Consider the following 12,449-nt stretch of genomic DNA (forward strand, 5'->3'; position numbering starts at 1 on the left):
TCTATTTTTTAAAATGTCCAAGACCTAGAGAATGGCTTGCTGAACAGAACAATGTTCAGTATATCTAATTCCAGGTCAACCAAAGAAAAGTCCACAGAATTTGAGAGCCCGTGATTAATAACATGGAAATCCTTCCACGCCAACTGTTCAACGCCTTGTTACCTCCTCAAACGCCTCCACTTCATCCTCAGTTGTAGAGAATAAAATGCCAAAGAACTGGCCCTTCCTCCAGGGTCTCCAGCTGGGATGGTCTGCCTTAGCCTGGGCGCCCCAGGGCCTCACCCCTATCCTGCTACCTCCTCCTTCAGATATGCATCCCCAACCCTGGTCAGGAGCTCAGCCTTCCTTACTTGATGAATTTCCGAGCGAAGGATTTAAGCTTCCCAGTGGCGGCGGCTGCAGCCAGCAACAAGTCCAGACTCTTCCCAGACAGCATATGGCCCAGGACCCCCAGCAGCCCCTCCGGGGACTTGGAGTGGTCTGCATCCATCGTCTGGGGACACGACAGGAAATCAAGCCCTGAAGAACACTGAAGACCCCCCAGATACAGCCTAGCCACAGTCTTTCTCTCTGTATGTCTCCATCCCATAGGCACATCATGACCTGCAATTTAATCTACATCTCTCTGATTCCAATCTAGAAAACAGTTCCTAAAATCTAGCCTTGCTCTCCAATCCCTCCCTATCAACTTAACTGGGATGATGGAGGTGGGGCTGCAGAGGGCAAGGTCAGTACTGTGAGATTGCCCATGTTCCGCATGAGACGACCTAAATGAAAGCACCTACCGCAGTGCCTTGGCTCACAAGTGATGCTCAGTGAAAACGTTAGTTTTCAGTGGTGGCTTCCCTTGCCTTCCCCCTTTCTCTACTTCCAAAGCAACTATATATAAAAGCCAGAAGAGAGGTGTATGGCCTCTGTTTATGTATCTGGAAGTAGAGGGGAAACTGGAAGGAGGGAAGAGATGACCCTGGTGGCAAGGGAAGGGTACACTCACCTTGAGGATATTGGTGACAGTGGGCTCCGCGCGGAGGATCAGCCCAGGATTGGGCTGGATGTTGGCATTTTCTCCTGATTTGGGCTGGGGTGCATGCTCCCGGTCTGCTGCACTGTGGCCGTAAACAGTCAGCCGAGAGAAGAGTAGAGGCGTCGAGATACATTCCTGACACACTCCCTAGTCTAGCCCCAGGAGCAGAGGCACAGACGAGGTAGGAAGCACATAAGCTTTGGTGTCAGGTGACGCTTATGAAAGTGGACCCAATATTGCAATTGCTTCAATTTGTCATTGGTCATTACATCTACCGTACTTTGAAAGTTCATTTAAGATTGAAGGAAGATTTAGGATTTTGCCTTTGATCACACGGGAGGCTGAGACTGAAAGCGCAGCACCTAAGAGGGCAAAGCCCTGGTCTGCAGAAATCAGCGTCTGGTCCTGGTCATCCTCGGCCTGGTCCCAGCCACCCGCAACCCAGACTCTACACAGGAGGGGAAAGACACCCAGCAGCCTAGTCTGGATATGAGAGGGAGGGCATGACAGCCGGCCAGATCCCCCAGCACAAGTTCCCATCGATTCTTTTCTCTAAAAGTGCCAGGGCCATGTTTAGCCCACTTGGCAGGCCTCTGCTGTTTCTCAGCACACGGGTACTGTTCAGTTATCAGCCAGATTGGTGGAGGGCAGTTATGGGAGCCCGGGAAGTGGGCCCCAGTCCTTGGACCGGCCCAAGGGAGCTCACACTTACCGCTTGGCTATAAGGTTGTTCACACTGGCTTCAGACAAAAGCCCCTGCTTCCTACATTCTTGGAGTAGGAAGTCTGTAAAGTCACAGCTGTGAGGGAAAAAGATGATGAGGGGACAGGGCACAGATCAAGGATTCCTGAGGGGCGGGAGCAGTGGGTCCCAGCCCAGTATCCTCCCTCCTTCCGGATAAAGAAGCTTCGGAGTGCAGGAGGGAAGGTAGAGAGGGCAGAGGGGCTCAGGCACTCGGAACTACTGGGCTGTTGCCGCCTGCTCCTGCCAAGGGAAGTGAACGAGGAGACAGAAGAGCAGTAGAAAAGCCCAGAACCCCTTCCGGCAAAGTGAGAAGGGCGAGCAGGGGAGTTCGTACTTGCTGCGCTGGTCAGCTTTGTCCAGCAAGGGGGTGAGCTTCAGCAGGAACTCAAAAGCACAGTTGACGTCCTCGGTGAAGTCCTGTAAGTGGCCAGAAACTGCCATTTGGCTTCTAGGTTCCCCTCCCCACCCACAGCCTGCAATGCAGGCTCACAAGGACACTCTTCTGGATATAAAAGCCCACAAGTTGGCAGTGCCCACCGACTGGCTTCCAGTCACTAGACTCACAAGTAGGAGGCATCACTGCTCCCTGCATGGCCACGCTGGCCCTGACCATCTCAGACAACCCTGACTCCGGAGCAGCCTGGCTGCCTCCTGTCTGGAGACTGAATGCGTGTATGCCAGCAGATGCTCAGGTACACACACTTCCCTTCCCCCAGGCACAAACTTGCACTACTGCCCAGCTGGGGCCCACGTGACCCTTCCCTTGCCCTTGTTTCTCCAGGGCAGAAACAAGAATTCACCCACTCCCATGCCCCTCCCATCTCATTTCTTCAACTCACCTTGTCCCCATGAGAGTATTTCTTCAATTTCACCAAAACCTGTGGAATCTGGAGGGTGAGGCAGGGGAAAAACAGAAAGCATGAGTTCTTCTCATTCACCCAGAACTAATGACATCCCCTCCAACCCCGTTCTGGGCAGAGAGATAGGAACACTCTTGCCCTGGAAGTGAAATCATTCTTGGAGCCAAATCAGGAAGCACGGGTACCCAAGCACCTGGTGCCCTCAGCCTACAGGACACAGAGACCCCGCTTCAAGACCAGGCCCCACTTCCCGGGCTTCCTTAACTGCCCTCCACCAATCTGGCTGACAGCTGAGATGAACAGCACCTGTGTGCTAAGAAATAGCAGAGGCCTGCCAAGTGGGCTAAACATGGCCCTGGGAATTTTAGAGAAAATAATCAATGGGAACTCGTACTAGGGGATCTGGCAGGCTGGGCATGACGCCAGTGGGGAGAAACATGGGGCAAAGGTCCAGGATGTTGTTGCTTTTCCTGAGAACCATTCCATGGCTCTTTGCTGCTTCCATGTCCCAGGTACCTTGAGGAAGGTGAAAGCTGTCCACTTGAGCTCCTCTGTGCCCTCAGGAGACTCGATGAGCCCCACAAGGCAAGCTTTCCAGATCTCCAGGACAAAAAGAGGGGTGGGGATATGCTGTGGGAAGATCCAAGGGTGAGGTGTAAGAGGGGGTCCCATCCCCCCTTCATCTTCTGCAGGCTCCTGGGGACCAGGCTGGGCCCGAGACTACAAAGCACAGGTACTTCCCTACTCTAACATGAGGACCAGGGACGTCAGGTGAGATGACAGAACCATGCAGGACGGGGATCCACTTTCCACCATGAACAAGAGAAACACTATTTCTCTCAGAAGGACCTGAAGAATCCTCCCTCCTGCCCCCAAATGCCCAGCCACCTTGGAGACAGAGAAGCAACTCTGGCCCTCCCACCTGCATGCGTTTCACCATCATCAGCTGTTCCACCAGGGGCTGTGTCTCCCCTGTCAGGTTCATAGTGCCCTCGAGCAGGACCAGCGCGTGGACTGTAGGGAAGCCAGTTTTGTGCGGCTGCTCGGAATGCACAGACAGCATGGTGGGGATGCTGAGGGGACAGATACACAGGGGACAGCGTTTGGTGAGCTAGGAAGAGTTGCACAGGAGGTGAGAGCAGAATGGTCGGGGCCAGGTGCTACATCATCCCACCCCCACCCATGACCTTTCACCTCTCCCTGGGAGCCGGGTACCTTCTAATGAGTGTGCCACATTGCTCAGCCTGGCTCCGGAGTTGGGCGTTGCTGAGATTGGCCAGGATCTCTCCAAGCTTCAAGAGAGAATGCTCAATGGCTGTCCAGGAGGCTAGCAGAGAAAAGGAAATGCAGGAACATGATGGGAAACAGAGGAGAGGGAGAGACTGGCCCCAAACTCCTGGTCTTTGGCGCCCCCTGGGCCCACAAAACCACACAGGAAGGCTTCCCCTGAGGGTTACATGGAGGCTGGGGGCCTGGGGGCAGCATGCACTGTTTCCAGAAGGAGGGTACATACCAACAGTGGAGCCCCTAGAAACCATTCCCAGAGGCCTGACTTCTAGGGGACGCGTGCAGCTGCCTTTAGAGACTAGGTATGTCCTAACACAGGCAGTGGCAGAGGCGGGGGTGAGGGGTGGAGTCCAGTGACTGGAACAGGGAGGCAGCCACACGTCACTTCAGGAGTGGGCCAGCCTTGCCAAGTGGCCATCACTCTCCACCCCAGTCAAGCTGGACTCTACATAGCCTTCCGTGTTCATCCACTCATTGTCTGGTCCTTTGCTCTAGCTGCTCTCCCTCCTGAAATGCCCCTCCTACTCATCCTCACTGCTCCAACTCTCACTGTCCTGCAAGTCTCTGTTCAAGCCCAGCGCCTTTAATAACTTCCCCAACTGGTCTAGCCCACTGAGCTCTCCTCCCAAATGCCTGACTCATGGTCTATACCGAATGATTTAGCACTTAATTACAAGTCACTTATCCTAGTTACAATTCCAGAGGGTCAAATGCTGAATAATGGCACCAACTAGCCCATTAACCTCCATGTAGCATAGGGGGGAAAAACAAAGATATGACCTGAGAGCCATTCAAATTAAGTGAAATATTCATTCATTTTTCAGCCAATAAACATTTGTTAAATGCTCCAGATAGTTAAGAAACTGTCAACACAGCCCATTTTTACGCAGTGGTCACCTTTCTGGATTGTTCATAGGCCATAGAACACATTTTGAGCAGTAGTAAGTATATGAATCCTGAAACAAGTTCTTTCACCAGGTCCTGAAGACCTGGGGGTAACCCATTCTAGCATTCTCATTATGGGAGAATGAGGGCGCCTCGGGTGGTCCCCCAAGCCACAGCAAGACTGTGGCTTTCAGGCCCCATGTGCAGAATACCAGAATCTTCCCTCCCATTAGGCGATCTGTCTGATCTCAGGCTCTGGAGGGTTCCAATATTTAACATCTGCACTTGAGTGAAGAGGTGTACGGCACAGGAGGCCTGACAGCAGACAAGTATAATGTTTAAAGGGACATTTTAGGCAATGCGCAAACACTAGAGTCAGTTGTTTCTCAGATGATCAGTAACATGGAGAAAACACATGGATGGATGGTGTGCTTGTCTCCTCCTCTTAATTTCTTCCGTGTATATTACATGCTAGTCTTGCTCCCCACTAGCATGTATGCTGGCTCAGGGCAGGGACCCTGCCACATGCTCCTTTGGTAGCCCCCCAACCCCCCACCCCCAGCACCTGGCACAGTGCTGGGCATACAATAATGCTCAGTAAATACCTGTTGGTTGATTGGCTCGGGTGCCACCCTGCCCAAGTCCCTGGGATGTATGCAATGCTTATGGGGAGAAAAAAAAGGAAGTGGGATGATTTCAGATCCTCCTGGACAGCGGGCTGCCATCCTACCTCTCCCCTCTCAATTAAAGAACCAGCTATGGGAGCACTGGCAGGTGGGGCTCAGGGGAACTGGGGACATACAGGCCTCCTCTAGTTTGGCGATGTGGAGTAGGGCCCGGTTCTTGGTGCTGCTGAGGGTCTTATCCAGGCGCTGGAGGCACATGGCAAGCTGCTTCTCCCCGGCGGCTGGAGTGCCAGCCTCCAGACCCTCCTGGAGCCGCTCCGCAGAGGCTGCAGTGCAGCGCAGCAGCCAGTGGAGGGCGCTGAGAAGGGCCCGGCACAGCCCGATACACTCCTCGGCTTTGCCGTGACAGCTACCAGGAAAGGATGCAAAATCAGTCTCTGCTCCAATGGCTGAAATCTGACCCACACCAATGTTCTGCAGAGTGCCTGGCACACCCCTACTAGAGAGAAGAGCTGGGAAGCTACAAAGACAGGGAAGACAGCCCCACTGCCTTCCACTGGACAAGATTTCAAATGAGCTATTCCAAATCCAGAAGAGGCATTTTTGTTCTCAGGGAATAAGTAGAAAAGGATGGGGATGGGTAGGTGCAGATGAACAGGTGGGAAGAAGTGTGGAAACCCACAGAGTTGGGCTCAGTCTATGTACGTGCAGCTTCCCCTTTATACTAAGCTAATGATGGGGGTTGTGAGCCCCTCACCCCTGCCATTACCTCAGTCGGTCACAAAACATGTCCATGATATCCAGCAAAGCCTGAACACACAGGTCCCGGGAAAAGTCATCAAACTGCGGAAAGAACACTGGCGATGTTACGGAATGCCCAGTCAAGCCCTGGTCTTACACGAGGCAGATGGGACATTCAGGATTCCTGCTCATCTTTCCTCCCACCTCAGGTTTCACACTTGGCATCCTTTGAACATTGGAAATTGGCTCCTAACTGCCAGTCCCTACTTCCCAAGATGCCCCTCCCTCCAATGGAAGGCAGTAATGCCAGCCAGAGGCCTTGTGTGCCGCCGCCAGCCTCGGTGGTCACATGATCAGAGCGGTCAAGGACGTGGGGCTCCCTGTCACTACCATATCTCTGTCCCCCTGCCCCCCACCTGGCTTGTGAATAGCTATGGTCATACCTTACTGATAGCTGTGAGGACCGAGGAGTAGGACACCATCTAGAGGGAAAGAAGAAACATAAAGTTCAGACCATTAGTGTCCCCCAGTTAAGAGAAACAAACGCTGACAGTTCAAGTTGCTGCAGCTCTCCTAAAATCTCAACCCCTTCCAGTGGCCTTCCTCAACCCATTAAAAGAGAGACACTAACACTAGACATTGTACCCATTCCTGCTCCTATCAGTCTCACCGCCGGTGACATCATAAGCATAACCCCACCGAGAAGATGACTTGGGGGTATCCCAAGGTGCCATGTTTCATGTTCACATGCCACTCACTGTCCACTACACGCAAGGTTTAACTGACCGCCAGTGAGCAGGAGAATGGTAAGAGCTAGGTTATGATCCTTTACCTCTATAATTTCTATCAAGAGTGATTTCATTTGAACAAGAACTGGAGACAAGCACACATTTCCTGCAACGACTAGGTAGTATCTGCACCTTGAAATAGGTAATGAATTTCATTATACACACTCTTACTCATTTCTCAGGACTTATCCTCTAGGACACCTTCTCGGATCAACCCCAATCTCCCACCCAAAGCTGAAATCCTTCCTCTGATCTCCAAGTAACCCCCTTATGCTCATCATTGCACAGCGGATGCCTGCTGCCCCCACCAAACCAGGAGCTTCCTGAGGGCGAGAATACTTTTACTCAGTGACCCCCATAAACTTGATGATATTGTTTGTAGAATGAATAAGTAAAAACACACCTTTAGATCAGTATTTCCCAAAGTAGCTTCCAAAGCTGCACTGTCCAATAAAGACACTAGCCTCATGAGGCTGTTTAAATTTAAAAGAAATTTAAAATTCAGTTCCTTAGTCATACTAGCCACATTTCAAGTGTTCAATGGTCACATGTGGCTGGTGGCTACTGTATCAGACAGCACAAAGATAGATCATTTCTATCATTGTAGAAAGTTCTACTGGATAATGTTGTTCCAAAGGTTCTTGAAGATGTTAAGAAATTTTATAATATTGAACGTCAACTGAAAATAATAAAAAAAATTTAAAAAAAGAAATTTTACACACACACATATACACATAGCTTCTGTGTGATATGAATTTGAGAAACTCTGGGATAAATATATATATATAAAGAGCTTTCTGCAAAGTAAAGGTTCTTTTAGTAAAGAGCTTTCTTTCCTGTAGGACTTTTCTGAACCACAATATACCTGTAGACAATGAGAATCTCTAAGATTATTACTGATGAAGCAAGCAATACTTTTCAAACTTACTTGACCAAGGAATGTCATTTAACTAGTATTTCCAAAATACATTTTGGGAAATTCCACCTAAAGAGTGAGCTTTCTGAGAACAGAAATACTGTTGAATTTGTATCTGTTGCTCTAGAACCTAGCCCGGGGCCTAGCTGAAGGTAGGTCCTCCATTTCTATTGTTTTGGGTTAATGAACTCTAGTAACTAACATTCTGAAAAAAATTTGTTTACCTTAAAATAAGTTTCTACTAGTAAAACCTATTCATCACCATAAGATTAGAGATGTAGTTCAAAAGACATAATTTCTCCCGAATGAAATTAAACCCTACAAAGTCTTTTAAGTTGCCATATTTAAAAAATAATAATTATAGCATACTGATAAAATAGGAGTAATACTATAGAAAATAGTTACAATCATATACTCAAAATCAGTGGCAAGGGCTGGCCTGGTGGCTCAGGTGGTTGGAGCACCACACTCCTAATGCCGAGGTTGCTGGTTTGATTCCCACATGGGCCAGTGAGCTGTGCCCTCTACAGCTAAGATTGTGAACAACAGCTCTCCCTGGAGCTGGGCTGCTGTGAGCAGCCGGAGGTTGGCGTGAGCTGCAGTGAGTGGCCGGCAGCAGCGTGAATGGCCGGCAGCCGGTGAGAGCTGCTGTGAGCTGTTGTGAGCAGCCGAGGGTCGACCGACTGCCTCAGCCGGGGGCATGGGGGGTGGGGAGCACGAGGCTCATAATACCAGCACGGGCCAGGGAGCTGTGTCCTACACAACTAGACGGAGAAACGACGGCTTGAACCGGAGTGGGGGGGTGGGGGTGGAAAAGGGGGGAACAGTGACAAAATACACCAAAATGAAAAAGCAGGACACAATGACAGAAACTGTCAAGACACCTGCCTCGTGGGTTGTCTTCACCAGAGGAATAGAAATTTCCAAATATTTAAGAAGAAAGCTAACTAAGTTAGCCTCCATGACCTTCGTATGGTGAATTTTATGTGTACGGCAATGCCCTCCATGTCTAAATTCTCCATCATGTGAACAGACTGTTCAGACATCTTTAACTAATATACTTGGGTAAACAGGTGCAAAACACACAGAGAACTTAAATACACAATTAGTGTTTAGTGCCCCTCTCAGCAGCACTCACTATGAGGCCAGTGCTAGTGTCTGACAGTGATCAGAAAGTTGGGAGCCTGCCTGGGCAGGATGACCATAACGTTCCAGGCAAGTGTTTGTTTATTTATAACTGATGTCCCCATAGCAAGAGCTTGGCAGAGAACTGAACCTTGTTGGATACCAACCTGAAGGGGGAGCTGGACGTTCCCACTACAAATTGACCCCAAACTACCAGAAGAGAAACCCCCAATTCTGTATGTTCTAAGGGATGCCGTTAGTTACAATGAGTTTATATGGTCTCCAAATTCAGAATTGTGTTCCATTTTTGCTAACAGTATCAATAAAGTACTTCTACTCTAGAGACCTAAAAATACTTTCCACATGGTGAACTGCTTTTCACAGCAGGATTTAACTTATTTCAGGCTTAATACATCTATCAACGTAGAAGCTCTAAACTACCACCAGTCCAGGGCTGGAGACCGTCTGTGTGGCCCACTGCACAGCTGGCCAGCCCAGACTGGCCCTGCAGCTGTTCTCTAATCTCCTCTGCTCTTCATGTTCAATACCCCAACTGCTCTTAAGTGCCCTCTACACGCACAGCACTGGACCAAAGAGCCTCTTGACTGTGAAAGAGGAATAAATTACTAATTTTGCATAGCACTTTGTAAGTCACAAAGGTCTTTCATGTGTATTTATTTCTCTCCCACTGTTACTCCAGCCTTTCTCCCTCTTGCCATTCCCATCAGAGCTTACATATCTATTTTTAAAGGAACTTCCTGCAGACTCTACATTTCCAATTAACCACCACTTTCTCTCTCCTGCTCTTCAAGGTGTAAGAGGTCTCTACACTTATTGTCTTTACCTTCCTACCTTCCATTTGCAATTCAACCCACTTGAATCACTTCTGTCCTTCCCACTGCAGGAATCTTCTCGTTTAGCTCATCAACAACCCCGCTGTTAAGCCCCACGGACATGTCTCAGTTCTGATCTCACTGACCTCCCAGCAGAATCTAACACCAGGAAACCCCTCCTCATTCTTCAGTCCTTCCCTTCCTCCCTGGGCTCTTCTTGATGCCACCCTTTCTTGCTTTTCTACGCTCCTAGCTGACCCCTTCTTTTTAGGCTTCCACATGGAATTCCTTTCCTGTGTGTGTTCCTTAAATGTGATTGGCTCCTCAGGAATGTGGCTTGGGTCACTCACTTCCTTGCTCACTCTCCACACTCTCTCTGGGCAATCTCACCCATGCCCATAGCTTCAATTATCATCTGACGACTCCTAAATCAAAAGCTCTAGTCTAGACCTCTCCTCCTGAATTCAACTGCCTACTGAGTACCTTCTCTTTGATAGCCCACCAGGCACCTTAAACGTAACAAGGCCAAAATCAAACATGTCCTCTCCACCCCTCATCTGCATCCCAACCCTAACAACAGCCCTACTCTATTCTCACGGGCTCCTTACGATCCTATCAATCATCTAGTCCTCCAAACCAGAAACCTAGACATTAGCCTGGATTTCTTCCTGTCTCGTGGCTCTCATCCAGTTAATCAGCAAATTCTCTCAATGTCACTTCCTAAATTGTTCTTGAATTCATTTTTCCTGCTGCCACTTCCCAAGTCCACGCTAGTATCATCTCTTACCCGAATCACTAGAAAGTATAGCCTAAATCAGAGGTTGGAAAACTATGGCTTGCAAGCCAAATCTGGCTCATCAGATTTTATAAGTAATTAAAAGTTTTATCAGAACACAGGCATTCCAATTTATTTACATATTTCTGTATCTTTTCATGCTATAATGCCACAATAGTGGTGACAGAGACCATATGGCATACAAAGCAGAAAGTATTTACTATCTGGTCCTTTATAGAAAAAATACGCCAGACTAAATGGTCTCCTTGCCTTCTGTCTTACCCTCCTCCGATTCATTCTTCAAACTACAACCAGAGTAATTTTTCTAAAATTAATCCACAAATTCCCCAAATCCACAAAGTCAAGGAAATTCCAATCAAAACACAAGGACTCAAAGGAACTTAAAAAATTGATTCTAAAGTTTGTCTGAAAAAGAAAATGCCTGAAAACAGCCAAGAAATTTTTGAAAAATAAAACAACTACAGGAAGCCTTGCCTAGCCAGATATCAAACATACTAGTAAAGGACTGGTATGAAAAGGACAAATATATCAATGAAATATACTAGAATGTCAAGAAATGGACCCACGTCTATTAAAAGAATTTAGGATATGACAAAGAATAGCCTATACAACAAAGGCAGTTGAGCTAACTATCTGTTTGGAAAAATAAATTTGGATCTTTTCCTCACACAACAATAAATTCTAAATGTGTTAGACAAAATAAATATAAAACATAAAAATGAAGTGTTAGCAGAAATTAGAGAAGAATATATTTTGATCCTTGGAGCAGGCAACCCGATATAGAAGACAAAAGCCATATAGAAAAGAAAAAAAATGGTTAAATCTGACAAAAAAAAAAATTTTAAAACTCCACATACCAAAAAAATAAAATCACAAAGTTAAAGAAAAGTAACAGAAAGAATATTTAAAACATATATAACAGATAAAGATTAGAAGATAGATTACATTAAAAGACACTTAAAAATCGGTAAAAATTCTTTCTTCCCGGGGTGATGAAAATGTTCCAAATTGATTGTGGTGATGGTTGCCCAACTCTGAATATACTGAAGACTAGTGAATTATATACCTTAAATGGATAAACCAAATAGGCCATGATATATATCTCAATAAAGCTGTTACCAAAAAAATAAAGGAAACAATCAAACAATAGAAAAATGGGCAAATTATATAAATAATTCACAAAAGATATGCATATAAAAATATGCTCGGGCTGGTCTGGTGTCTCAGGCAGTTAGAGCTCCATGCTCCTAACTCCGAAGGCTGCTGGTTCGATTCACACATGGGCCAGTGGGCTCTCAACCACAAGGTTGCCAGTTCAATTCCTAGAGTCCCGCAAGGGATGGTGGGCAGCGCCCCTGCAACTAAGATAGAACACGGCACCTTGAGCTGAACTGCCGCTGAGCTCCCGGATGGCTCAGTTGGTTGGAGCACATCCTCTCAACCACAAGGTTGACGGTTCGACTCCCACAATGGATGACGGGCTGCGCCCCCTGCAACTAGCAACGGCAACTGGACCTGGAGCTGAGCTGCGCCCTCCACAACTAAGACTGAAGGGACAACAACTTGACTTGGAAAAAAGTTCTGGAAGTACATACATTTCTCCAATAAAGTCCTGTACCCCTTCCCCAATATAAAAAAAAAAAAAATCTTAAAAAAAAAAAATATGCTCAACATCACAATCATGGAAATACATAATATAATATGATGTCATTTTCTGCCTCTCTGGAAAAAAATCTTAAAGGAATCTATCCAGCATTGGCAAAGGTGTGGGGAATACTGTCACATGCTATGGAGGGGGGTGCAAACTGATGCAATCCTTTTTGG

At 47.6% G+C, this 12,449-nt stretch overlaps 1 protein-coding gene across 10 annotated transcripts in view; it reads right to left on the reverse strand.

Annotated features, from left to right (window-relative positions):
* The window catches only part of MED24 (mediator complex subunit 24), a 30,590-nt gene that overhangs the window by 7,588 nt on the left and 10,553 nt on the right, over positions 1 to 12,449 (reverse strand). For 6 of the 10 annotated variants that reach the window (XM_019747562.2, XM_019747564.2, XM_074320050.1 and 3 more), the window contains 12 exons: positions 6,611 to 6,649; positions 6,196 to 6,269; positions 5,603 to 5,835; positions 5,406 to 5,462; positions 3,844 to 3,955; positions 3,551 to 3,701; positions 3,145 to 3,258; positions 2,608 to 2,655; positions 2,103 to 2,185; positions 1,737 to 1,823; positions 995 to 1,106; positions 351 to 493 (listed from right to left, as the gene is read on the reverse strand). In XM_019747562.2, the coding sequence (XP_019603121.2) occupies positions 351 to 493; positions 995 to 1,106; positions 1,737 to 1,823; positions 2,103 to 2,185; positions 2,608 to 2,655; positions 3,145 to 3,258; positions 3,551 to 3,701; positions 3,844 to 3,955; positions 5,406 to 5,462; positions 5,603 to 5,835; positions 6,196 to 6,269; positions 6,611 to 6,649 (1,253 nt within the window). The remainder of the gene's footprint in view (positions 1 to 350; positions 494 to 994; positions 1,107 to 1,736; positions 1,824 to 2,102; positions 2,186 to 2,607; positions 2,656 to 3,144; positions 3,259 to 3,550; positions 3,702 to 3,843; positions 3,956 to 5,405; positions 5,463 to 5,602; positions 5,836 to 6,195; positions 6,270 to 6,610; positions 6,650 to 12,449) is intronic. The other 4 variants (XM_074320055.1, XM_074320054.1, XM_074320053.1 and 1 more) reach the window with 1 other exon arrangement.

This window comes from Rhinolophus sinicus, linkage group LG15 (assembly GCF_036562045.2).
Source record: "Rhinolophus sinicus isolate RSC01 linkage group LG15, ASM3656204v1, whole genome shotgun sequence".
Taxonomy (NCBI): domain Eukaryota; kingdom Metazoa; phylum Chordata; class Mammalia; order Chiroptera; family Rhinolophidae; genus Rhinolophus; species Rhinolophus sinicus.